This window comes from Nansenia antarctica, assembly GCF_963989245.1.
Source record: "Nansenia antarctica genome assembly, chromosome: 6".
Lineage (NCBI taxonomy): Eukaryota > Metazoa > Chordata > Actinopteri > Argentiniformes > Microstomatidae > Nansenia > Nansenia antarctica.
In genome coordinates this window covers 20175216-20199893 of record NC_137676.1, presented here as the reverse complement: position 1 = coordinate 20199893, position 24678 = coordinate 20175216, and the positions used below count along the sequence as shown (strand labels likewise).

At 42.3% G+C, this 24678-nt stretch overlaps 1 protein-coding gene across 2 annotated transcripts in view; it reads right to left on the bottom strand.

Annotated features, from left to right (window-relative positions):
- The window catches only part of plrg1 (pleiotropic regulator 1), a 31344-nt gene extending 6979 nt beyond the window's left edge, over positions 1 to 24365 (bottom strand). The window contains exons 1-11 of one of the 2 annotated variants that reach the window (XM_080533591.1): positions 24259 to 24365; positions 23942 to 24048; positions 23166 to 23296; positions 21988 to 22041; positions 18602 to 18695; positions 18019 to 18109; positions 11314 to 11415; positions 11034 to 11126; positions 10361 to 10510; positions 8709 to 8810; positions 8097 to 8199 (exon numbers count right to left, since the gene is read on the bottom strand). In XM_080533591.1, coding sequence (XP_080389717.1) covers positions 8097 to 8199; positions 8709 to 8810; positions 10361 to 10510; positions 11034 to 11126; positions 11314 to 11415; positions 18019 to 18109; positions 18602 to 18695; positions 21988 to 22041; positions 23166 to 23296; positions 23942 to 24048; positions 24259 to 24267 — 1036 coding nt within the window. In that variant the 5' untranslated portion in view covers positions 24268 to 24365. The remainder of the gene's footprint in view (positions 1 to 8096; positions 8200 to 8708; positions 8811 to 10360; positions 10511 to 11033; positions 11127 to 11313; positions 11416 to 18018; positions 18110 to 18601; positions 18696 to 21987; positions 22042 to 23165; positions 23297 to 23941; positions 24049 to 24258) is intronic. The other variant, XM_080533592.1, reaches the window with a different exon arrangement.
- Positions 24366 to 24678: the final 313 nt, after the last annotated feature.

Here is a 24678-nt window from a genome sequence, read left to right as displayed (position 1 = left end):
TCTGAGAAAAGGCATAGGCCTAGGCTGTAACATCGAACGGAAATTAGCCTATACGCATTGCAAGTTAATTTAAAGCCTATTTATTTTCAAAGAGTTTTATTCTATTTTATTTTATCTGATAAAAGGCATATGAACGGAAATTAGGCTAGCCGTGTCACGCCAGAAGCCTACATGCTTGCACTGTTCAATAAAATGTTATACATCTAGACATTGTGGTATTTCTTTATATACGTATCCCAGCCTGCCTATCAATTGTTTCTCAATAAACAGTTATGTTCTCCTCATTGTCATACTCCCGAGTCCGATTAAGTATGATTTGACAGGCAGCTAAACGAAATGCCTTCCCAACCAGCGAGACCTGGTTATAGAAATGACGTTGTTTTATTGATAAAAAAAAGGTAAAACTGGAAAGAGAAAATAGAAAACTCACATTAATCCCAAACAATTTAACAAACTTCAGTTAACGTAATGTGGAGTCCGTTCATTGATCGATGCTGTCTGTTCAGTTCCCAGTGAGGCGCCCGTTCAGCGCTGGACATAATGGCATAGCGCGCATGCGAATCATGTTATATTATTATATATTATATAGCTTGCATCTAATCGTATCGGATGAGAAATAGACATTAAATGGCATATATAGGCCGCTACACAACAGTAATCACCGCGACAAACAGCTATATTATATTTTAATATGATGACCGGAATATCTCACGTTTGTCCGGTAAATCGAAATCTTCCCGGACACGATGTCCGGCGGCAATTTTTTCTAACGGAAACCCTGAACTGGTTATACCTTTGTTGAACCCAGACTCAAGTGTCCAGGGTTCCCACACTTTTTCACCAATGATTTTCCAAAACTTTTCCATATCTTTTCCATAATATTTTACCTAATTTCCATGACTTAGTTTATAGAGCGCAATAATGAGCCTCAGCAGTGTAGCAAAAATGTAGCATGGTTAATGTAAGGGAAGTTGTGTCTATCCAACATTACCACCTATCCTGGGGCATTGCGCAATGGCGTTGGAGTCTATAGGGCTCTGCACACAGCGTGCGATTTCTGTTGCGCGTCAACATTCCATTTTGAAGTTTGAATGGAAGTCTATGAGAACATCGCATTTCAACACACACGGCCCCGATTTTAATCGCACGGCGAAAATTCGATTCCATTCATTTTGAATGGGAAAAAGCACAAATTTGACAGTGCGACAAAACTCGCACGCCGTGTGAATTTTCGCCGTGCGATTAAAATCGGGGCCGTGTGTGTTGAAATGCGATGTTCTCATAGACTTCCATTCAAACTTCAAAATGGAATGTTGACGCGCAACAGAAATCGCACGCTGTGTGCAGAGCCCTTATGGCACCCATACAGGTGCAGTGCAATAAATTAGAATATCGTGGAAAATGACTTGGATTCTGTGCCTCTCCGCTCTTCCTCCAGCCCCGACCTTTCTGTATTACATTTTTTTAAATTGGTTTTATCATTCTAATTTTTCTGAGATACTGACAGACAACTTCCAGCTCATGAAACGTTTTCATGAGCTGTAAGCCATAATCATCACAATTACAAGAAATAAAGGCTTGCAATATGTCACTTTGTGTGTAATGAATCTATAGCCTATTATATGAGTTTCACTTTTTGAATTGAATTACTGGAATAAATTTACTTTTCTTTTTTACTTACATGCTTTTCCATGATATTCTAATTTATTGAGCTGTACCTGGTATTGAGCGGTCTGTTCAGCCGCCTTTCGGTTTTCTAGATGTTTCTTCCCTTTAGCATGGCTAACGAGCGCCGCTTCTCCCATGTTACTAACATCAAACGTTTTCACACACACTCTACATGCAGCACGGCCAGGGTCTGCCTCTCTCTTGAGCCATGTTTTATATTTGTTGTCCAAAAGCCATAAATTATTGAAGGAACATTTTCCAGGCATTTTTCAGCAGCAATAGATAGCTACTTGTAACTATGTCCATGCACTTTCTAAATTCTGCCACGAACTAGCTTTCCCGCCAACTAGCTGATTACATATGTTATATCACTCCGGGATTTACGAGAGCGAAAATAACATTTCTGTAGATGATTCGCATCAATTCCCTTCGGAAGGGAGTCTCATGGCTCCGAATGGAACGAGGGTCAAGATTTTCTCCAAATGGAGCCATGGAAAACCCTAACCCTCGCCCTAATCCTAAATGTAAAATGAATCGGGACGCCACTACCCCTACACATGAACGCGCAAAACGGAGCCAAAGGGGTGAAAACGGAGCCGGAGGGGTGAATTGGGATTCACCCTTAGACCCCCATCCACCACCCCCAAATATATTTTTTGCAGATCTACACGATAACCTATTTTGAGGTAAAAATGGAGCAGAAAGGTGACAAGTTTGCACCCCTGGTTACGTCACATCACAGTGTCAGAGAGTAACATTCTTAGGCCTCGGTTCCTGACATCACCTGCAGCACAAGACAATAAGTAAGTCTAATAAGTCTAACCCTAACCTAAGATAAATAAAGTGACAATAGTACAAGACATAAGTGAGACAATTGGAAGTTGTGTAACAAGTTGTGGGAGACAAATAAGACAGGACACAATTAGCAGTCCAAATAGTTTTGTGAGAATTCAGAGAGGGAAGACAATTAAGGGTGTGTTCTCACTATGTGCTTCACTTGAAACTGAGTTTTAAGATAAAAATGTCTTTGCTCTGCGTCGTTTGGAGCTGTGAGAACGCACATTCGAAGTAACTCCCGGAGCAAAGAACCAACGGATGCTCCGCTTGAAAATGAGAATTTATATAATAGGAACTATCCACTCACAGACAACAATTAAAAAGAGAGGCTTGAATGAGTGAATGAATACTAGATGGTCTCTTGCCTTCTCTACCACAGCACAGCAAAACAATATATTGTGAAATATGTGTAAAGTTAAGCAATACAGACTTATTTACTAGTTGACGAGCTAAGTAAAATGTTTTGGAATATATGTTATTATTATATCTTATTTATTTAGAGAGAGGGAGAGGGATTCAATCACTTTCAATGACCCATGTCTATTTTCAAAAACTTTTAAGACCTTGATTTTTTCCCCTCAAATTCAGAAACTTTCAAGGATTTCAAGGACCCGTGGAAACCCTACAAACATCTACTGCTTCTCTCATTTGCTTCACTTGAAACGGAGTTTAGGATAAAATTTGCTTTGCTCTGCGTCGTTTGGAGCTGTGAGAACGCACATTCGAAGTAACTCCCGGAGCAAAGAACCAACGGATGCTCCGCTTGAAAAGGGTGGTTTCGTTCCGGTTAGAAATAGTGTTGTTCCGATACCGATACTAGTATCGGCATGGCCACCGATACGCACAAAAATGCTGGTATTGGTATCGGCGAGTACTAACAAATAATAACACCCGATACCAAACTCTTGTTCAAACGCAGCACGTTGCGTTTTTCTCAGCTTGTCTGCTATAATAGCCTGACACAGCCTTCCTAACACAGACATGCCCAGACATGCCCAGGCATGCTCCTCTGCTGGAACGCTATTGGCCCAGAGCAGCTGCTCTCAACCAATGGCGTGGCAGCTTTTCACTATCGCGGAAAAACAAACACGCATGCTGTAGAGGTGTAGTGAGGAGAACATGTCGGCGGTTTGGAGATATTTCAAGGTGGATACAGTGTTTCCTCAAGGATTTTTCATATTAGTGGCGGAGCGCACAGGCGCTCAAAACAATGACGTAATTTCACCAAAAACTAGAGGGTGGCAACAATTATAATTTCTTAAATAGCGGATAAGTCATTAAAGCCGAGCAGGTGATTTTATATAGAAGGTGATCAAATACCAATATATCCTACAGCTGCAGAGGAACATGCGGAAGGCGCATTACACACACACACACAGAGAAAGATCAATACGAAGTAGGCCTACATGAGAGTACACGCACAAAACCGGCTAACGTTACTCATTAACTGTTTACACAAGTAAAATCACAGTGTGACAGTCAGATGGAGCATTCGGTAAACAACAACAGCAAGGTAATGCTATCAGTTGAGTTAAAGAAAACCAACTCTTACCTTTGAGGACACCAACATGAGCCCTGCTTACCCGTACCTCCGCCGTTCTGTTCGTGGTGATTTTAGAGGCAATAGATTATATTGCTATGAATAGTTCGAAGCTAGGTGCTTGCACGTTAGGTGCGAAAATGCTCGGTTAACCCATTAGCGGGAACATTATTTGTTTCACAAAATAGGCTGATTTAGTTGACCATGAACATCAGAGACATACATTACATGTTCATTTAAAATACTCTATACTGAGCACTGGTATAAGAACATGAACCAGAGAACAGCAGTAAATGCAATAACCCACAGTCGTCGCTGATGATGTTGCATTTTCGATTAGGATACGGGATTAAAGGCACCGGCGACGGGCTAAAAGAGAAATCCAAATGTCCCGCTAAATTCGGACCAATCACAAAACTGTTTTGAAAGCGCGTCGCCTCGCGCCGCGTGCCTGTTGAGAGCGATTCAGTCTCGATTGCAGTGCGAACACAAACGACGAGGTTAATTGCAACATTGTAACATATTGTAACTAACTACGCCCTAAATCGTAACGAAATGTAGGTCTGGAAGCGGCCTAAATCTAGCTTCAATCTGCTTTTTTTCTGTTCTCCGGTCATAATAACTCGCTGCCTTTCTGCGCAGCCTGAATCAAAGTGGACTGTCTGAATCAATTAGTGGCGGAGGAAATTCATTCGTGGCGGCCTGCCACGAATAAATGCATATAGAGGAAACACTGGTGGATAGTCTCTGTGCTCCCTCTACTAGTGTAGATAGTGAGAGACTGTTCAGCACAGCTTCCAACATACTGGATGAAAAGAGGAACAGGCTGCTAGGAGAGAGAGTAGAAATGCTCATCTTCTTAAAGAAGAACCTGCCTATGTATTTGAACTTGAAGCCTAAGGATTTTAATTTGGAGGACTGAGTGCTGCTATGTGACATGTCTGCACTAATGTGCAGTGCACTTTATTTTGCTCCAGCTCTTTTGTTTTTGTTTTTTAAAGTGGAGTTTGTTTACATTTGTGATAACATTTCCTAACATTTAAAATATCCTTTTATTTATTTTACCAAATTCAGGCTGCACTTCTAAAATATTATTATTCCCTCAGGTAGGCCTACATCTTATGTTAGTCTCAAATGGGCCTTATTTTGTTTGTAAATGTTTACTTGCTGTTGCACTACTTGTACAGTTTTATATCTTAAAGTTATTTTGTTTGTAAATGTTTACTTGCTGTTTCACTACTACTACGACTGTTTTATATCTTAAAGTTATTTTGTTTGTAAATGTTCACTTGCTGTTGCACTACTACTACGACTGTTTTATATCTTAAAGTTATTTTGTTTGTAATTGTTTACTTGCTGTTGCACTACTACTACGACTGTTTTATATCTTAAAGTTATTTTGTTTGTAAATGTTCACTTGCTGTTGCACTACTACTACGACTGTTTTATATCTTAAATGGATATTGCACTGATTGGCATCTGTGAGAGCCACATTTCAGGTTTTATAAGGGGTTGATTTTCTTGTCACCATACCAGGTAGACAATAAAAAAAAGTTCTATAGCATTCACTCTCTGTTGGTATTTTTTCCTGTTTTACAAAGGTTTTGAGCAGTGCCAGACTAAGTGTTAGCAATAATTTTACATCGAGGTGAGTATGCGGCTCAAAAAACATGTTTTTTTGTTTTGTTTTTTCAAACGCCGTGGTATCGGATCGGTACTCGGTATCGGCAAGTACTGCACGGTCAGGTATCGGGATAAAAAAATGGTATCGGAACAACACTAGTTAGAAACGACGCATCGAGGCTGTCCACAGGAAAACAACATGCGTGTTGATCTGGATAAGAGCGGGACGAACGGGCAATTTTCATTTTTTCTGACCAATCAACTACCACGTCTGTTGCTTCGATTGCGTATGTTACTTCGTTTACATAAAGGGCTGTGAGAACGCAAATCAGAGAAATAATTTATGCAACAATGTTGCAAACTCATCCACGTGCTCCGGGTCCTGATTCGGACTTTCATGTGAGAACATGACCATAGTCACACTCTTCGACCCTGTGTTTCAGACCTGTCCTCAGCCTAGCTCAAAGTAGGACATTATACAGATATATATGGATATATATGGCCAATCGAATAGGCAACAAGCCACTGTGGATCTAAGAGTACATTTTGGTGATGATAATGAGAAGTCATGGATGCTTCTTCAGGGTAAACGTGTGAAATGATAGATGTGAACAGAGCAAGGTGAACCAGTGGTAGAGTTTAGACCAGAACAAGGAGAACCAGTGGTAGAGTTTAGACTAGAACAAGGTGAACCAGTGGTAGAGTTTAGACCAGAACAGGGTGAACCAGTGGTAGAGTTTAGACTAGAACAAGGTGAACCAGTGGTAGAGTTTAGACTAGAACAAGGTGAACAGTGGTAGAGTTTAGACTAGAACAAGGTGAACCAGTGGTAGAGTTTAGACCAGAACAAGGTGAACCAGTGGTAGAGTTTAGACCAGAACAAGGTGAACCAGTGGTAGAGTTTAGACTAGAACAAGGTGAACCAGTGGTAGAGTTTAGACTAGAACAAGGTGAACCAGTGGTAGAGTTTAGACTAGAACAAGGAGAACCAGTGGTAGAGTTTAGACCAGAACAAGGTGAACCAGTGGTAGAGTTTAGACCAGAACAAGGTGAACCAGTGGTAGAGTTTAGACTAGAACAAGGTGAACCAGTGGTAGAGTTTAGACTAGAACAAGGTGAACCAGTGGTAGAGTTTAGACTAGAACAAGGTGAACCAGTGGTAGAGTTTAGACTAGAACAAGGTGAACCAGTGGTAGAGTTTAGACCAGAACAAGGTGAACCAGTGGTAGAGTTTAGACTAGAACAAGGTGAACCAGTGGTAGAGTTTAGACTAGAACAAGGTGAACCAGTGTTAGAGTTTAGACTAGAACAAGGTGAACCAGTGGTAGAGTTTAGACTAGAACAAGGTGAACCAGTGGTAGAGTTTAGACTAGAACAGGGTGAACCAGTAGGGATGCTCCGATTTATCGGCCACCGATTTAAATCGGCCGATTTCACTCCAAATGACTCGATCGGTGATCGGCAAAAATGGCCGATCGCAAAAACCGATCTTTTTTTTTTTTTTTTTCCTGGGGAAGACAGATAACTGAACAGAAAACATAGGAGGACGTAACAGTATGTAAACCATGAAGGCCACGTTTATGATGTCTTTTATACAGCCATATCGACTGACTTGGGCTTCAGGCCATAACTGGGTGATAGGCCAGACCTTTACTATGCCATAAAAATGGGTCTGCGTTTGCTTGGTGCCTAATGGATCAAAACTTTTGTCTAAAAAGCAAAAAATATGTAGGCTATCCAGTCAGCAGGCCTACAGTTATGTATTTTTAAAAAAATCGGTATCGGTATCGGTATCGGTTGATCTTGAGGAAAAAAATCGGTGATCGGTATCGGCCCCAAAAATCCAGATCGGAGCATCCCTATGAACCAGTGGTAGAGTTTAGACTAGAACAAGGTGAACCATTAATAAAATTAACCAAATTAATATTGTGGAAAAGTTATTATTAATATTTTCTGTAATTTAATTCAAAAAGTGAAAACGTTCAAATATTCTAGATTCATTACACACAAAGTGAAATATTTCAAGCCTTTTTTTGTTTGAATGTTGATGATTATGCATCAATGCGGCGTGTCATGGAGGCGATGTTTAATGAATCTAGAATATATGAACGTTTCTCTTTTTTAATCGAATTACGGAATATAATGAACTTTTCCATGATATATATATATTTTTTTTAGATGCACCTGTAAATGGTAAATGGACTGACTTATATAGCGCCTTTATCCAAAGCGCTTTACAACGGCCTCTCATTCACCCAATCTCACACACACATTTACACACCAATGGCGGCAAGCTACCATGCAAGGCGCCGGCCCGCTCACTCGGAGCAATTTGGGGTTCAGTGTCTGCCAACCTTGCGATCATTAGACGCCTGCTCTACCTCCTGAGCCACAGCAGCCCCAAGTATATGGTAGTGTCGTCTCTTACCGGTGACGATCTGAGGCTCTGCGGCCTGACAGCGGACCGTGGCCACCGTGTTGGTGTGTCCAGACAGGGTGTGGACGTTGGCCTTGCTCCTGATGTCCCACACCTGCAGGTCAAAGGTCAAAGTACATACAAGTCAACCAGCTGTACCTTTCAACGTACACAACGTTTTGTTGTAGTTTTATATCAAATATACTGAGAATTGAAGTCTGTATATCTACATTCTGGAAAATCGAAGTAGCTAACAACTTAGTCACTTGCCTGGGGACAGTGCCAATGACTGGTTGCGTAATAACTCTCTGTGTCGCACTTACTAAAGTCTAGTGTTTCCTGTCAGCACATTTGTTTGGGCAAAATTTGTGATCCCATAAAGGGTGTCGACTTTGTATATAAGGGGTGTGCTTATAGTCTATATTAAGAGGCACGGCAGGACCGTTACCATATCGGCGATCTTTTTTTTACTTTTACTTTTTGGGCATTTAGCAGACGCCTTTATCCAGGGCGACTTACAACAAATACATTTGACTAAGTAAGTGAATCGTCAATGCTCAGGCCTGGGGCCATTGGCAGTCGTCGCACTAGAAGAAGGAAGATTTAAAAATGTTCTAAACATACCCTGGCGGTGGCGTCTCGACTGCACGTCACCAGCACGTCGATGGTGGGGTGGAGGTCCAGGTCGTACACGGCGCTGAGGTGGCCGTGGTAGTGCCTGATAACCTAGCACACACACACATATCCATGACACAAAGACTGTAAACACACCTCGGAAAAAAAGAAACCCCGGACAACAGATACAAACACAGGGTTCCCACACCTTCTGAAACATCAAATTCAAGCACCTTTCAAGGACTTCCAAGACTCAATTCCCCCAAATTTAAGGACCCGACACGGCATAGTTTGAGACAGATCTAGATGAGAATTTATATAATAGGAACTATCCGCTCACAGACAACAATTAAAAAGAGAGGCTTGAATGTGTGAATACTAGATGGTCTCTTGCCTTCTCTACCACAGCACAGCAAAACAATATATTGTGAAATATGTGTAAAGTTAAGCAATACAGACTTATTTACTAGTTGACGAGCTAAGTAAAATGTTTTGGAATATATGTTATTATTATATCTTATTTAGAGAGAGAGAGGGAGAGGGATTCAATCACTTTCAATGACCCATGTCTATTTTCAAAAACTTTTAAGACCTTGATTTTTTCCCCTCAAATTCACAAACTAACCCTGTCTCTGTCTCTTACCTTGTTGTACTCCAGGTCCAGTCTCTCTCCCCTAACCCTGTCTCTGTCTCGTACCTTGTTGTACTCCAGGTCCAGTCTCTCTCCCCTAACCCTGTCTCTGTCTCGTACCTTGTTGTACTCCAGGTCCAGTCTCTCTCCCCTAACCCTGTCTCTGTCTCTGTCTCGTACCTTGTTGTACTCCAGGTCCAGTCTCTCTCCCCTAACCCTGTCTCTGTCTCTTACCTTGTTGTACTCCAGGTCCAGTCTCTCTCCCCTAACCCTGTCTCTGTCTCTGTCTCGTACCTTGTTGTACTCCAGGTCCAGTCTCTCTCCCCTAACCCTGTCTCTGTCTCTGTCTCGTACCTTGTTGTACTCCAGGTCCAGTCTCTCTCCCCTAACCCTGTCTCTGTCTCTTACCTTGTTGTACTCCAGGTCCAGTCTCTCTCCCCTAACCCTAACCCTGTCTCTGTCTCTGTCTCGTACCTTGTTGTACTCCAGGTCCAGTCTCTCTCCCCTAACCCTAACCCTAACCCTGTCTGTCTTGTACTTTGTTGTACTCCAGGTCCAGTCTCTCTCTCCTAACCCTAACCCTGTCTCTTACCTTGTTGTACTCCAGGTCCAGTCTCTCTCTCCTAACCCTAACCCTGTCTCTTACCTTGTTGTACTCCAGGTCCAGTCTCTCTCTCCTAACCCTAACCCTGTCTCTGTCTCGTACCTTGTTGTACTCCAGGTCCAGTCTCTCTCTCCTAACCCTAACCCTGTCTCTCTCTGTGTTGTACCTTGTTGTACTCCAGGTCCTAGTGCTTCTCGTCTCTCTCTTCTAACCCTGTCTCTGTCTCTTACCTTGTTGTACTCCAGGTCCAGTCTCTCTCTTCTAGCCCTAACCCTGCCTCTGTCTCGTACCTTGTTGTACTCCAGGTCCAGTCTCTCTCTCCTAACCCTGTCTCTGTCTCTGTCTCTTACCATGTTGTACTCCAGGTCCAGTCTCTCTCCCCTAACCCTAACCCTGTCTCTGTCTCTGTCTGTCTCTGTGTCGTACCTTGTTGTACTCCAGGTCCCAGCACTTGACCTGCTTGTCCTCGCCGCAGGAGAAGAGGTAGGGGCTGCGTGTGCTCACGGCCACACCCCTCACTGTGCTGATGTGACCCGTCAGGGACAGCTTCAGCTTCCCACTGGCCAGGTCCCAGATCTGCCGTAGGAGGGAGACACACAACTACATGACCAAGAGTTGAACTGATCTCAGAGCTGCTATACCAGATCAGAAAATCTACTTTTGTGCCATGGCAACCTGTGTCGCTATATGTGACACGTTCCAGTGTTTTGGTCCACGTATAGGCAACCAATCCAAATGTCCGGACTTTTCTTTTGAAACACAGAACTACGTTTATTGGTAAACCACTTATATTGGTGATTTATTTGCAAAGTTTCTCTCTGTTCATGCCAGGAAAATATGTGTTGTGTGTTTAACTTTAAATAGGTCTTAGGGGGGGGGGGCGGGGCTGCCGGTCCGCGAAAATAATGTCAAGGTCAAACCGGTCCCCAGTGCAAAAAAGGTTGGGGACCCCTGATCTACATAATTCACATGGTTAACCTATTTTGAGGTAAAAACTGCTAATTTAGAAGAAAGGTGACATGTTTGCACCCCTGCTTTAGGAAGGACAGATCAAGGTCTCTCCCGTTCAAACGGGGGACAGACGTCCTTGTGCACTGACCTTGATGGTCCTGTCAGCCGAGCCTGTGACGAACCACTGGTTGCCAGGTTCCACAGCGATGGACCTCACCCAGCCCAGGTGACCACTGATGACCTGGAGGGGGTGAGAAAGGCAACCGGTCAGCTCTCCTACAAACCGGAGTAGGAGTGGTAAATCTGACCCCATTCCTATTAGGAGTGGTATATCTGACCCCATTCCTATTAGGAGTGGTATATCTGACCCCATTCCTATTAGGAGTGGTATATCTGACCCCATTCCTATTAGGAGTGGTATATCTCACCCTGAACAGCTTCCAGGGTGGGTGCCAGGCGGGCTTGGGCATGGTGGGGGCCTTCCTGGCCGTGAGCGTGGAGTTCTTGGTGCCGCCTCCTTCCATGAGAGACTAGAGGAGAAACCGTGTTAACATGTTAGCATGTGGCCGTTACGGCTTGTTCCTTTCCTTTGATTGATGCAGGGTTCCCACACCTTCACAATATCACATTCAAGCACCTTTCAAGGACTTTCAAGACTCAATTCCCTCAAATTCAAGGACCCAACACGGCATAGTCTGAGACAGAACTAGTTGTGGAGCTAAGTTAAAAATGTTTTTTAGAGAGAATGAGAGAGAGAGAGAGAGAGAGAGAGGGGAATTCAAGCACTTTCAATGACCCATGTCTATTTTCAAAAACTTTTAGGACCTTGATTTCTTTTTCTCAAATTCAAACTTTCAAGGATTTCAAGGACCGTGGGAGCCCTGTTGATTAGTGTGGTTTCAAATCGTTATCATACAGGGATGAATATGGGAGGTTTGGTGTGTGTGTGTTAGGGGTGCAACGGTTCTCGTTTTTTTTACTGGACGCACACAGTTTGAGGAAGCTCGGATTGCTACAAATCTGCGTTGTGGGATCATTCATTTTGGTTTTGGCATTGAATACAGCGATGAGGGAATGAAAATACTGAACAGAAACGCGTGTCGCATAAATGCTTCAAGCGTGTCGTATATGTGCATAATATGTGCACAATGGGCAAAAGCTGGTACAGCTCTCATAGCTAAAGTGCATTTTTACTTTCATTTCTATCTTTCCTATACCAGTCGTCGTCAAGCCTAAGAGGCACATTTGTGATTGCAGTTGGTGAAACCACAAACCACTCGCATAGGTGAAACCGCTATAAATAGCTCAGTATTTCCTCTATATGCATTTATTGGTGGCGGGCCGCCACGAACGAATTTCCTCCGCCACTAATTGATTCAGACAGTCCACTTTGATTCAGGCTGCGCAGAAAGGCAGCAAGTTATTATGACCGGAGAACAGAAAAAAAGCAGATTGAAGCTAGATTTAGGCCGCTTCCAGACCAACATTTCGTTACGATTTAGGGGTAGTTATTTACAATATGTTACAATGTTGCAATTAACCTCGTCGTTTGTGTTCGCACTGCAATCGAGACTGAATCTCTCAACAGGCGCGCGGCGACGCGCTTTCAAAACAGTTTTGTGATTGGTCCGAATTTAGCGGGACACACGCCTTTAATCCCATACGTATCCTAATCGAAAATGCAACATCATCAGCGACGACTGTGGGTTATTGCATTTACTGCTGTTCTCTGGTTCATGTTCTTATACCAGTGCTCACTATAGAGTATTTTAAATGAACATTCGTAATGTCTGTCTCTGATGTTCATGGTCAATTAAATCAGCCTATTTTGTGAAACAAATAATGTTCCCGCTAATTGGTTAACCGAGCATTCTCGCACCTAACGTGCAAGCACCTAGCTTCGAACTATTTGATCACCTTGTAGTGAAGCGAGCAGAGTATTCATAATTCACGGCGTTCAGCCTTGTACAAAGCACTGTTATATGTTTGTGTTTACTCAATCACCCAGGCTGCTTAGCGGGTGATATGACGGGATATAAGTGGGACAGAGATGAATGAATGTTGTTGTTGTAGTACGCATGCAGAGAGTGAGAATAAAGCGCACATGATTGTTTTTCTACCGGCAAAACGACTAGATCGTCCTGTTATTGCCGTCACTCCTACATTGGTGACCCTGATTTTCTCTCGAACGTTTTCGGAGATCATTGAACATGACAACGAACGCAGTTTCACTCAAGCTGCCCGAGTTTTGGGAACAAAATGCCATAGCATGGTTTGCACAAGCTGAAGCTCAATTCGCCCTCAGGGATGTTACCGTGGATAATACCAAATACTACTACGTGGTAGCAGCTCTTACCAATTCAACGGCAGCGAGAGTGGTGAGTCTTATTGAAAACCCACCGGCACAGCACAAATATGTTACCTTGAAGGCACACCTCATAGATACTTTTTTCTATATAAAATCACCTGCTCGGCTTTAATGACTAAACCGCTATTTAAGAAATTATAATTGTTGCCACCCTCTAGTTTTTGGTGAAACTACGTCTTTGTTTTGAGCGCCAGTGCGCGTGCACGCGGAAAAAAAAGTCGCGCGCGCGAAAGACAACCACTCCGCCACTAATGTGAAAAATCCTGGAGGAAACACTGTAGCTCTCAAAATAGCTCTCTTAATATGTATATTTTGTGGAATGGATTCATTGTTATTGTTGTCCGGAGGCTATCGGTAATCGGCTATCGGTTTACATGGCTTGTAAATATACCTTAGTTTTAGGACGTGTTCAAAAGCAAGGACTGTGTGATCTAATTATGTGTAGTTATGTGTTTTTAGCATGTTGATGTTCTATCAGCATGTTGTGATGTTATTAAGATACAGTTCAGATCTTCGTAGCGCTGTGTTTTGTTAGCCGCTAGCTGTTAGCAGCGTTTGCTTCCGGTTTCCTGGATGACAGCCAGTTTAACCCAATATGTGCCTGAGGTCTAACAACATTCGAATGAGTAACTTCGTCATCTTTCTTTCGGATTTCAATGTATGACACGTCATTTGAAAGCGGACAATCTGTAGTTTCAGTAAGTAATGTAGCCTACTGGTTTATCAAAAAACTGGCTGGTGTCACATTTGAAAGTGTTTGTTATTTTTTGTTTATACATATTTATTAGGGATGCACGATATGCATTTTTTCCCAACCGATACCGATACCGATGTTTACCCGCTTCTCGTGGCCGATAACCGATATGATAACCGATATGAGAACAGATATAATTTCACAGTTGATAACCTGTAGTTCATGCACACCTGAAGGTAAGAAAGGCTATGTAGTGAGCAGAGATTGATGATTTAATATTCCATAGTGATCTCACCAAATCTAACTTACATCACTATTGTTAACACAACAAAGAGAACACTTCTGACTCTTCAAATGTTCATTTATTATTTCCTCTAACAAACAGAATCTGTTATAGACAGTGCACAATGCTTTTTTTAGCCAAGATCTGGCCTCCTTTTATGAAAACAAAAAAGGCTCACCTAAGAGTAATTAGATCAAAAAAGTGTCAAAAATAAAGTGCATCTTGTCTATCCCTGTAAATTGAAAACGCATAAATAAAATATCAAAAAATAAATAAATAAAGTGCATCAGTCAATACAAAAATAAAGACTTTTATAGAACCAAAAGTTTTATAGAACTTTTACAGAAACTAGTGCCAAATGAATGAATGAATGAATGAATGAATGAATGAATGAATGGTCTTTATTGTCATTGATACAGTACAGGTACTAAACAACGACATTTGGGAGGGGGGGGGCTCCCCTGGTGCTACGAAAAAGAAAAAAAGAAAAAAAGAAGGGAAAAGAGCTGGTTTACATAAATAAAGGCTATGTACACTATCCACTATACTATACTATACAAATAGAACACTGTGCTGTACTCTATGCTATGCCTATTCTAACATTTCCTATCTCTGAACCTTATGTACCCGAGGGTTGTCATATTGCACATAGTGTTATTGCTAGGGATGCACGATATGCATTTTTTCCAACCGATACCGATATTTACCCGCTTCTCGTGGCCGATAACCGATACCGATACCGATATTATTATTATTTTTTATTTCCTAGCACCAGGGGAGCTCCCCCTCCCAAATTTCGTTGTTTGGTACCTGTACTATATCAATGACAATAAAGACCATTCAGATATCATTTCACAGTTGATAACCTGTATTTCATGCACACCTGAAGGTAAGAAAGGCTATGTAGTGAGCAAAGATTGATGATTTAATATTCCATAGTGATCTCACCAAATCTAACTTACATCACTATTGTTAACACAACAAAGAGAACACTTCTGAGTCTTCAAATGTTCATTTATTATTTCCTCTAACAAACAGAATCTGTTATACAGTGCACAATGCTTTTTTTTAGCCAAGATCTGGCCTCCTTTTATGAAAACAAAAAAGGCTCACCTAAGAGTAATTAGATCAAAAAAGTGTCAAAAATAAAGTGCACCTTGTGCATCAGTCAATACAAAAATAAAGACTTTTAAAGAACCAAAAGTGTTATAGAACTTTTACAGAAACTAGTGCCAAATGGCTGCTTAGTCTGGAGATAAACAGAATGATACAAGGCACATAGTAGGCTACACTAGTATGCTTAATAAAGCAACTGAAAAGGGCTGGGCTATTCTACTTTTAGTGCATGAGGATGAGGTAGGTTGTGATAAAGCCCATCAAACGTTTTGCATAAGAATTCAACATAAATTGCACTGACATGGAAAAACAAAAAGTGCATGTTTTCCTTGTAAACAACTTGTCTTGTATAGCCTACATTCACATTCTCACCTAAATAATAGACACGTTTTCCATTGGTGTTCCCTAATATACAAACTGAATACAATTCCTACCTCATAGAACCTTTGCTAGCCTAGTCTTCAGAAGCAGTAGCCTAGCCGCGGTGGTAGCCTAGCCTTCAGAAGCAGTAGCCTAGCCGCGGTGCAACACATTGAACACATTTGAAAACTGCAGGAAGACAGCAGACAGCTCAAAGGCTCAAGCAATCAATGAAAAAATAATGGAGTTGGTGGAGCTACCACCGCGGCTAGGCTACCTTCTGAAGACTAGGCTACCACCGCGGCTAGGCTACCTTCTGAAGACTAGGCTACCACCGCGGCTAGGCTACCTTCTGAAGGCTAGGCTACCACCGCGGCTAGGCTACCTTCTGAAGGCTAGGCTACCACCGCGGCTAGGCAACCTAGTGCTTGATATTCCTTCCATACAGCGTGCTTGCAATGGTGATTCTTAAGGTGACTTATGAGATTCGTTGTGTTGTAACTCGTAGACTTTTGCCCTCCTCTCCGAACTTTTGTTGAACATGTATTGCAAATTGCAAACGCAATATCTGCCTTAGAAATTGTGAAGAATGTCCACACCAGGGAAGGCATGTTTCGCTCGCGTCTCGTCTATACAAACTGCGTGCCTGAGCGCGGAAACCGGAAGCAGAGCGCGGAAACCGGAAACAGAAATATTTCCGGCTTCATATTATCGGTTAAATATCGGCTAAAGTTTATAATAAATACCGATACCGATAAACATTAATTCCTCAATATCGGGCCGGTAAATATCGGTGCCGATAATATCGTGCATCCCTAGTTATTGCACATTCATTTAAAGTGTCGCAGTTTGCAGGTTTCATGGCTGCTTAGTCTGCAGATAAACAGAATGACACAAGGCACATAGTAGGCTACAATAGTATGCTTAATAAAGCAACTGAAAAGGGCTGGGCTATGCTACTTTTAGTGCATGAGGATGAGGTAGGTTGTGATAAAAACGTATCTGGCTTACGCTAGTATCGATCAGACTATGGATGTGTGTGGCAACTGTATCATACAGAGCAGGCAGGCACACGTCTGCAAAATAGCGGTGTATACCGGGGCTCTAAATGTGAAATTAGCTGCCGAAATCCTTTATCTTCTACTACAGAGAAAGGCTGGTGGTCGAGGGCCATAAACGCCATTATTTTTTCATTGATTGCTTGAGCCTTTGAGCTGTCTCGAGTAAACTTCAAATGCGTGTTCAATAGGCACAGCAGCTTTTTTTTTTCGCAGCTAGGCTACCTTCTGCTACTAGTGCTTGATATTCCTTCCATACAGGGTGCTTGCAATGGTGAATCTTAAGGTGACTTATGAGATTCGCTGTGTTGTAACTCGTAGACCTTTTCCCTCCTCTCCGTACTTTTGGCGAACATGTGTTGCAAATTGCAAACGCACTATCTGCCTCAGAAACTGTGAAGAATGTCCACACCGGGGAAGACATGTTTCGCTCTCATCTCTACACTGCGTGGCTGTACGCAGGCGCAGCATCATAAGCGCGGAAACCGGAAGCAGAAATATTTCCGGCTTCATATTATCGGCTCTATATCGGCAAAAATTTTATAAAACCGATAAATATTTAATAACATTAATTTCCCATTATCGGGCCGATAATATCGTGCATCCCTAATATTTATATTTGTTTATATTATACAATATACCAGTCATATTCTGGAATGTGTCTAAATGTTAAAGTTCCATAAGTATAAGGAAAATAAAGTAAAGTAATAGTTTGTAAATAAATAGCATTTCTTTTATCCTTACGCACAAAAACATGTACCGAAACCGTGACCCAAAAACCGAGGTTCATACCGAACCGTGGACCAACTGAACCGTTGCACCCCTAGTGTGTGTAGTAACAGGGAGTGTTATGGAAGGTTGAGTGTGTGTAGTATCAGGGCGTGTTATGGAAGTTTGAGTGTGTGTAATATCAGGGCGTGTTATGGAAGGTTGAGTGTGTGTAGTATCAGGGCGTGTTATGGAAGGTTGAGTGTGTGTAGTATCAGGGCGTGTTATGGAAGGTTGAGTGTGTGTAGTATCAGGGCGTGTTATGGAAGGTTGAGTGTGTGTAGTATCAGGGCGTGTTATGGAAGGTTGAGTGTGTGTAGTATCAGGGCGTGTTATGGAAGGTTGAGTGTGTGTAGTATCAGGGCGTGTTATGGAAGGTTGAGTGTGTGTAGTATCAGGGCGTGTTATGGAAGGTTGAGTGTGTGTAGTATCAGGGCGTGTTATGGAAGGTTGAGTGTGTGTAGGGTATGCAGGAGTGTGACTCACCATGGCGTGTGAGTGAGGCGTGGATCTCTCTGCTCCCCCGGCGTGCCTGTGGATGTCTCCCACACTCGCTGCCGTACGACTGGCCTCCTGCCTACGACACACACACACACACACACTTACTTTCCTGTCTGTCTTCACTATCTCTATCCAATAAAATGAAAAATATGAGAGGGACTGCCCCTACTCAGAAAAACAACAACCGTAACCATAGGAACTACAGCTCAATCACATGGGCAATTAACAATACCTATCCTTATTAACCATATCTATCCTTATTAACCATATCTATCCTTATTAACCATATCTATCCTTATTGTCCTCTGATGCTTTCTAGTCTGGGGTTCGGCTTAATCTGCATCCAGGAAAACTAAGTCCTAAAACTGTGAATTCTGCCGTTGATCGTATCAAAATAGTAGTAATAATAATAATAATAATAATAATAATAATAATAATAATAATAATAATAATAATAATAATAATAACAAAAGTATTGTTTGATTTGCCATGAAATCAACTTGTCAGTCAATTGTTGGAATGTGGTATGTTTTGCTCTAGGCAGAGGGTCAGCAATTAGGGGACGTACCTGGCCTGTGATGGAGGCAGGGCCAGCGCCAGGGCGTTGATTCCTCCCTCGCTGGGCAGCCTGTGTGTCTGGGTGTCTGCGGTCAAGGCTAGGCCTGGAGGAGGAGGAGCCACGAGAAGGACACATGACTCACACCTTATTATCCAACGGATAGACCTGCTCCATTGTCTCTATTGGTCAGTTTGGTCCATTGTCTCTATTGGTTAGTTTTAGGGGTGTAACGGATCACCTAATTCACAGATCGGATCGGATCACGGTTTTGGAGTCACAGATCTGATAATTTTTCGGATCAACACAATTGTTTTTTATTTTGATAAAAACGGCCTTTTCCTTGAATTCTGTAAAAACACCACTTTTATTATGTGAAAAAACATTGAGAACATTCAAGATGTCAAAGCTGGTCATATATATATATATATATATATTAGGGCTGTTACGATTATTCGACGTCGTCGACGTCATCGACTACGTCAATACGTCGGTTTGCGTAATATGCGTCGGTTAGTCGTAAATATTATTTTTTTTTTAAACCTTTATTTTACCAGGCGAGACAATTAAGTGTATGAGTGAAAAATGGATAGCTACTAGCTAATGTTACACAAGCAATGTAGCTCACCACAGTTCGTATGTCTTGTCTTCTGGTGTTAGTAACGTTAGCTATGTAGCTGGCTAGCTACGGTAGCCTATTGTCATTGTGGTGCGAGCACCTACTGTACGTTATCTAGCTCGTAGCTCGCATGCTACGTTAGCATCAATTTAGCTAATCATAACATAGCAGCGAGAGTAACGTTAGCTAGCTATGTAGCTACTAGCTAGCTATGTGTTGTGGTGATGGACAGACTTCTAAATGGCCATGTTGGCATTCAAGTTGGCTAAACATAGCAGTGAGGTGGAGACAAATACGTTTTTTTTTTTTTTTTTTTTTTTACAGTACAAAAATTTTCGTTAGACTTATCGATAAATTAGTCGTTAGACTAATCGATTAATCGATAAAATAATCGCTAGATTAACCGTTAGAAAAATAGTCGTTTGGGACAGCACTAATATATATATATATATATATATATATATATATATATAACATATTCTACACTCAAACATTACATATTATACTGAAATACACATTCAACTTAAATTACAGTGCAATATGAGAGAGGGAGGCGCCTGGTTGCAGCAGTGAATCACTGGGCTCTTTAAAGCAGACAAATAAACATGTTTTATGCCACTTTTAACTAAATAATAAAGTGAACCCTTCCTTTGAAAATGGTATGAAGAAAATGCCTACATTATCAGAAGTTGTCGAGCTACCTTATTCGTGCCTCCCGTCATAATTGACAGAGAAGCCAAAGTGCTCCCATACATGAGATTTAAATGACGAGGGAGGCATTTCAAATTCTTCTCCGCTGTTAACGTTACTAGCACTCGCCATGATACACATGGGCCACGTTCGTAAATTCGCTTTGAGAGCGCCGGAGCGCACACTGGGTCCGACGTCATAAAGGGACCAAGTAATTTGATTGGACAAGAGGCGTTCCTTGAATGCTGATCAGATTCCAGAGGGAATTTACGAACACAGCCTTGTTGTTGTGGATTCCCAGCTTCATGTGTAGTGAGTAAACAACGGATTATTTTTTTGGCGCGTTATCAACCTATCATTGCGCTTTAGAGTAAAACAAAGCACGCACCTGTCGCATCTATCTTTTCAAGGCAACTCTACATTGTGACTTACAAGAGATATTAACTAATATTAAGTAATATTATTACATAACATGTTGCAATTGATCCGCGGTACACATGCGTGCCGAACCGTGGGAGGCGATCCGTTACACCCCTAGTTAGTTTGGTCCTTTGTCTCTATTGGTCAGTTTGGTCCATTGTCTCTATTGGTCAGTTTGGTCCATTGTCTCTATTGGTCAGTTTGGTCCATTGTCTCTATTGGTCAGTTTGGTCCATTGTCTCTATTGGGCAGTTTGGTCCATTGTCTCTATTGGGCAGTTTGCATTCCAGCCGTGCCGATATCCATGACATAATCACGGCTAAATGGAATGTTGACACATCTTTTCATATTACTCCGCGTTATATTACCGTTATCAAAGTTACATTCTTACCGTTGCTTAGCCACCGATAAACAACTGTTCAGCAGATCAATACACTCACAATAAAACCTAGTTCCATTAAAATACATGAATCCAAAGTTCAGTGTTTCCTCTATATGCATTGATGCGGGCCGCCACAAATACATTTTCTCCGCCACTAATTGATTCAATCCACTTTGATTCAGGCTGCGCGACGAGAAAGGCAGAGCGAGATATTATGACCGGAGAACAGAAAAAAAGCAGATTGAAGCTAGATTTAGGCCGTGTTCAGACCTACACGTTCCGATTTAGGGTGTAGTAAGTTACAATATGTTACAATTAACAGCCTCGCACCTAACACTAGCTTCGAACTATTCATAGCATAAACGTTATGGGAAAAGAAGAAGAAAAAAAAGATTTTTTATTGACAACGAATTTACATGCTGGAAAAACATGCAGCTAAAATTCAACATTTGGACAATAAGAGAAACATGGTGTGGTCGCATGGTCTAATTACTGGGCAAAATGCACGGGCCAAAAATAATCTATTGCCTAATCTGGTTTTCTTTAACTCAGCTGATGCATTACCTTGCTGTTGGTTGTTTACCGAATCTGTCACACTGTGATTTTACTTGTGTAAACAGTTAGTGTGTAACGTTAGCCGGTTTTGTGCGTGTACTCTCATGTAGGCCTACTTCGTATTGATGAGCTGATGATCTTTCATTGTGTGTGTGCGTGTGTGTGTATGTATGTGACTGTCAGTACAAGTTTATATTCTACGGATGTTGTTCAGTGCTGTATGCACGTTCCCGGTTCCATGTGTACTCTACTCTTGTGTACTTCATATTCGATCATGAGCTGATTATCTCTCGTGTACTTCATATTCGATGAGCTGATGATCTTTCTGTGTGTCAGTGTCTTGGGCGTATCGGTCAGTCACTGTATATTATACGGTAACCGATGTTCTGCTGCAGCTGTAGCCTGAGGATATCTTGGTATTTGATCACCTTCTATATAAAATCACCTGCTCGGCTTTAATGACTTTAATGACAAAAAAATGTTGCCACCCTCTAGTTTTTGGTGAAATTACGTTTTGTTTTGAGTGCCAGTGCGCGTTTCATGTGCGTGCGTGCGTGCGCGAAAACTCTCCACCCCGCCACTAAATCCTGGAGGAAACACTGAAATACATATTTCCCTGGGTTCTAAAGACAACACACAGAAAACAACACAACTGGTTCTGTCGTGGTCACAGTGGGTGAGGACAAAGCAGCAGGCGGACCTGGGAGGTCCTACAGTAACAGCCCTCCTTACCGGGCCCAGAGGGGTACGCGTGGGTTCCTGTGATCAGGTACTCCGGGTCATCTGCTGAAAGACAACAGGGGTATTTCAGGTGAAAAAAGATGGGGTTTTAGTCTTGACTTGAACATACAGTATGTGCTGAGGTTGCCTCCGTGATGTAAACTGGCAGTGCATTCCACAATTTGGGTGCATAAAATGAGAATGCAGCCTCACCAAATCTCTTCTTTTGTACATGCGGTACACAGAGAAAACCAGCGTCAGAAGACCTGAGAGCTCTATTGGGCTGATATGCTAGCAAAAGGCCTTTCAAATATTCTGGTGCTGTGCCAGTGACAGCTTTATAAACAACCAGAAGGACCTTGAAATCTATTCTGAATTTAACAGGAAGCCAGTGTAGTCTCTAAAATAGGAGTTATATGAAAGACAACAGGGCTATTTCAGGTGATTTCAACCAACACTTCATTCTTAAGTATAATAATAGAATTATGTTTTATTTGCCACGCAATCAACTTGTCAATCAATTTAGTTTTTTGCTCTAGGCACCAGGTCAGCCAGAGTCTGCCTTCTGAGGCGGAGATCGAACAACCGACCCTCAGATTGCTAGCCGGCCTCTCTAACCTCTAGGCTACCTGCCGCCTCACAACCAACAGTTCCTCTGTGGCTCAGTTGGTAGAGGATGGTGCTAACAACGCTATGGTTGTGGGTTCAATTCCCGCTGGGGCCGTATATATATACTGAAAAAGTAGAAACTCACTGCAATGTAAGTCGCTTTGGATAAAAGCGTCAGCTAAATGGCGTACCAGTATTATTAGTTCATGCCCAAGTATAGGGAGAAGCATTTTATGATCCATTATAATTGGAGGAAAGTTCGCACAACTTAGATGGCTCCTGGTTCTCAAAGAGCGAACAAATAGACTTTGAAAATGACCAAAAAGACTTGAGCACACTGGCTTTCTTGCTACTTCACAATTCACATTGATGTAAGACGGACACCAACGTTTCGGTCAACAGACCTTCATCTTGGTGTTGTTATCCATGATACACATATACATAGATACACATGGAAGTTGGACATTTCTGGTTCATCTTTCCTACTTGATAGAGGCAGACACACAAACACTCTCTCGCTCTACCACAAAGATAGGCCACTTTGGCGTTTTTCCCTTGTTCTACTAGGGTTGCGTCCTCACCTGGTGGTGCATAGCTCTGATGGCCCTGAGCATCTGTTCCAAGAGGCCTGTCCTTGCCCTCCTTTAGGACAGGCATGTGTAACACGGCACTGTAGTCTGCTCTCAGCTTCACACCCATCTTCACCTTGTGGCTGTGCAGAAAACAGTTAGGGTGAACCTCGCCTCCCACCTCCTCTTCTGTCTCTCTCTCTCTCTCTCTCTCTCTCTATCTGTCTCTATCTGTCTGTCTCTCTCTCTCTCTCTGTGTCTTTGTCTCTCTCTGTGTCTTGGTCTCTCTCTCTCTCTCTCTCTCTGTGTCTGTCTCTCTCTCTCTGTCTTGGTCTCTCTCTCTCTCTCTGTCTCTCTCTCTGTCTTGGTCTCTCTCTCTCTCTGTGTCTGTCTTGGTCACTCTCTCTGTCTTGGTCTCTCTCTCTCTCTCTGTCTTGGTCTCTCTCTGTCCCTGTCCCGGACCCGGTCTCCCGGTCTCCCGGTCTCTCTCTCTCTCTCTCTCTCTCTCTCTCTCTCTCTCTCTCTCTCTCTCTCTCTCTCTCTCTCTCTCTCTCTCTCTCTCTCTCTCTCTCTCTCTCTCTCTCTCTCTCTCTCTCTCTCTCTCTCTCTCTCTCTCTCTCTCTCTCTCTCTCTCTCTCTCTCTCACACACACACACACACACACACACACACACACACACACACACACACACACACACACACACACACACACACACACACACGTCTAAAGAGTAACACCGAGGTTCAATATTGATCAGAACGCTCATGATACAAATCCACGGGGTTACCTTTGCTCATCCAGAGAGACTGGTTTGGCATGGTCAGCTACAAACATATCATGGGTCCTTTTGAGGGACCTGAAGACCAGCGTGTGGACAGAGTGCTTCTGCACATCCTGAAAGCACAACCACACAGAACGGTTACAGCATTGGCCGTTGAAAGCGGATTTCTTTAAAAGGACATGGCAACTTTGGTGTTTTCACCACCGTTAGCGTAGGCTAGCCTGCTAGCTAGCCACCCGGTAGTTGCGTGTGTGGTTGTAGCTCTTTACATATATTTGTACAGCTCAAGCTACACTCACTGAAAGATAGAAAATGGCCCATACCTCAGTCATTTTGATGTTCAATATCCAGATCAAATATCTGGCAAACTTTGGAGGAACAACGGAGAAAGTCCTGGCGGCAGAACACGCACACAAACCGTCTGGGTGAACCGGATGTCAACAACTCGTTCGAAGATTGACTATCCGGGTCACATGGTGAGAGATAAGACGCGGTTGCAGAGCGGGTGCCCTCTAGCGGCCAAATGTAGTGAATTTAGGTGCAACCCACTAAAAATATAGCATAGGCTACTGTTTAAACTTGAGAGTAGACAACTCTTTTTTTTCCCTTTTTTTTTTTAAAATATAAGGCTGTAACCATTCTGGCAAATTGTTTAAATCGTTATCTTTGTTTTTATCTCAACTCTGTTCAACTATAAGTTAACCATATATGGTGCTAGGTGAGAGAGTGTGACAGTTCAAAGT